Below are 1,679 nucleotides of genomic sequence, written 5' to 3' on the forward strand. Positions count from 1 at the left end.
GCGACCGTTAAACGGTCCCGCCGCCGCCCCGAGCCCCCGCGGGCTGTGCGGGGCCTTGCAGAGCGGGTGGCTCTGCGGCGGTTCCCTCCTCAGGGGCCTCAGGAGAGCGAAGCAGGAGCCAGGGGAGGGCGGGCGAGGGGCGCTCCAAGCCCTGTGATGGTGTGGCTCCTTACAGATGTAAGCTCTTCTGCCCCAGGCGTGATGGGTTCCTTTCTGTGTTCCGGTACTTGCTTCTTCCTCAGCCCTCCGGAGCCTGCCCAGGAGCTGCAGTCCCTTTGCTGGGGAGGTGGCGATGAAGGAGGCGCCTCCACGCTCCCATCCCAGCACGGACACYGTTCCAGGAGGCTCCCTGCCCGCGCCAAGTGCTGCTCACACAAACAGGCATGTGTATCGCTGCAGTGCGGGAGCCCTGTTAACTGTGGCAGCATTGGAACACGCTGGAATCMTGGAAGTGCCTCCTCGCACAAATCCCACAGAGTTGGTTAAAATATTGCAGAGCTGCTCTTGGAAAGGTGTCCGGGTTTGAGAATCAAGGGGCCTCCTTGGCAGATTTGCCAGCTCCTGTTCTGGCCTATGCTGAGACCCACTCTTTCCCCAGTGGATAACCTGATCTAAACATCTGGAGCTGTGCATACAGCTTTTAATGCAGAAAAACAAAATCCTGAGTTTATATCTAATTTGCTAGGCTCGCCCATTGCCTTACAGGACACCGGTTACATCTGCTGTGACTTAGTTCTGCTTGTAGGGCTTCTCGGGGACTTCCAGGCGCAAGCAGTTTTGCCAGGCGGCCTCTCCCGGGCCGGCCCRTGAGTGGGTCAGCGACCAGGAGCAACTGCAGCAACCGCAGGCGCTTCCAGCCCCGCTGTCCCGTCCCTCGTCCTGCCCCTCACCCCGGGGAGGGCTGTGCCCCATGGGTGGCACTGCCAGCGCTGGGTGAGCTGCACACGGAGCATCGGTGACTGCAGTGGCGGGCWGAGCCTACACGTCAGTGGCACTTCTGCGCTTTGGGGTAGAGAGCGGGGTTTCTGCCTCGCATCCAGCTGCATAATTCCAGGGAATTATATAGACAGGTATTTACTGGCTGGTGAAAATGGAGAAAACAATCTGGTTATGAGCAGTAATTATCTTAGATTAAAAAAGCAGCTGGTGGTAACAACACATTCCAGCAGAAGGAGACAGCTCTGCCGATCCTCCCGCTGCAGTTTTCCAATGTTGATAGAGTGGAAGGAAACATCCGGTGCTGCTGGGGAAGGGTGACAGAGGTGCCGTGGTGGGCGATGCAGCGTGGAGCTGAGATGGGCACAGGGAAGGACGCTGGGTACGGGCATGAACAGAGGCTCGTGCAGAGCAGCAAAGCGGGTTGGGAGATGCAGAACTCGGGGATGTGGGAAATGCTGGAGATGGGAAATGCGGAGCCGTGGGTTTGCACCCAGGAATCCATGAGGTGAGGGGCTGAAGGATGAGAGGGAGGAGGAACATGCAGAAGAAATAAATAAGAGGGCAGACAGAGAGAGGGGAGATGGGGAATAGCTCCAGGAATTCAAAGTGGCACAGAAGGCGGTGTGGTGGGAGAGCAGGACTGGGATAAAAGGGCCTGCAAGGAGGAGTGACACTGAGATTAGCAACGGGGCTGAAGGAGAGACATGGAAAAGGGAGCACGAGTAGCATATGAAGCTGCG

The 1,679-nt window shown here is 57.9% G+C and overlaps 1 protein-coding gene across 1 annotated transcript in view; it reads right to left on the bottom strand.

Moving 5' to 3' along the window:
- VIRMA (vir like m6A methyltransferase associated) overlaps positions 1-385 on the bottom strand; it is a 24,365-nt gene extending 23,980 nt beyond the window's left edge. Inside the window, exon 1 of the mRNA XM_026050003.1 lies at positions 374-385. Within this exon, the coding sequence (XP_025905788.1) occupies positions 374-385 (12 nt within the window). The remainder of the gene's footprint in view (positions 1-373) is intronic.
- Positions 386-1,679: the final 1,294 nt, after the last annotated feature.

The sequence above is a fragment of the Nothoprocta perdicaria genome, unplaced genomic scaffold, assembly GCF_003342845.1.
Source record: "Nothoprocta perdicaria isolate Ctin4 unplaced genomic scaffold, notPer1 scaffold_64, whole genome shotgun sequence".
Lineage (NCBI taxonomy): Eukaryota > Metazoa > Chordata > Aves > Tinamiformes > Tinamidae > Nothoprocta > Nothoprocta perdicaria.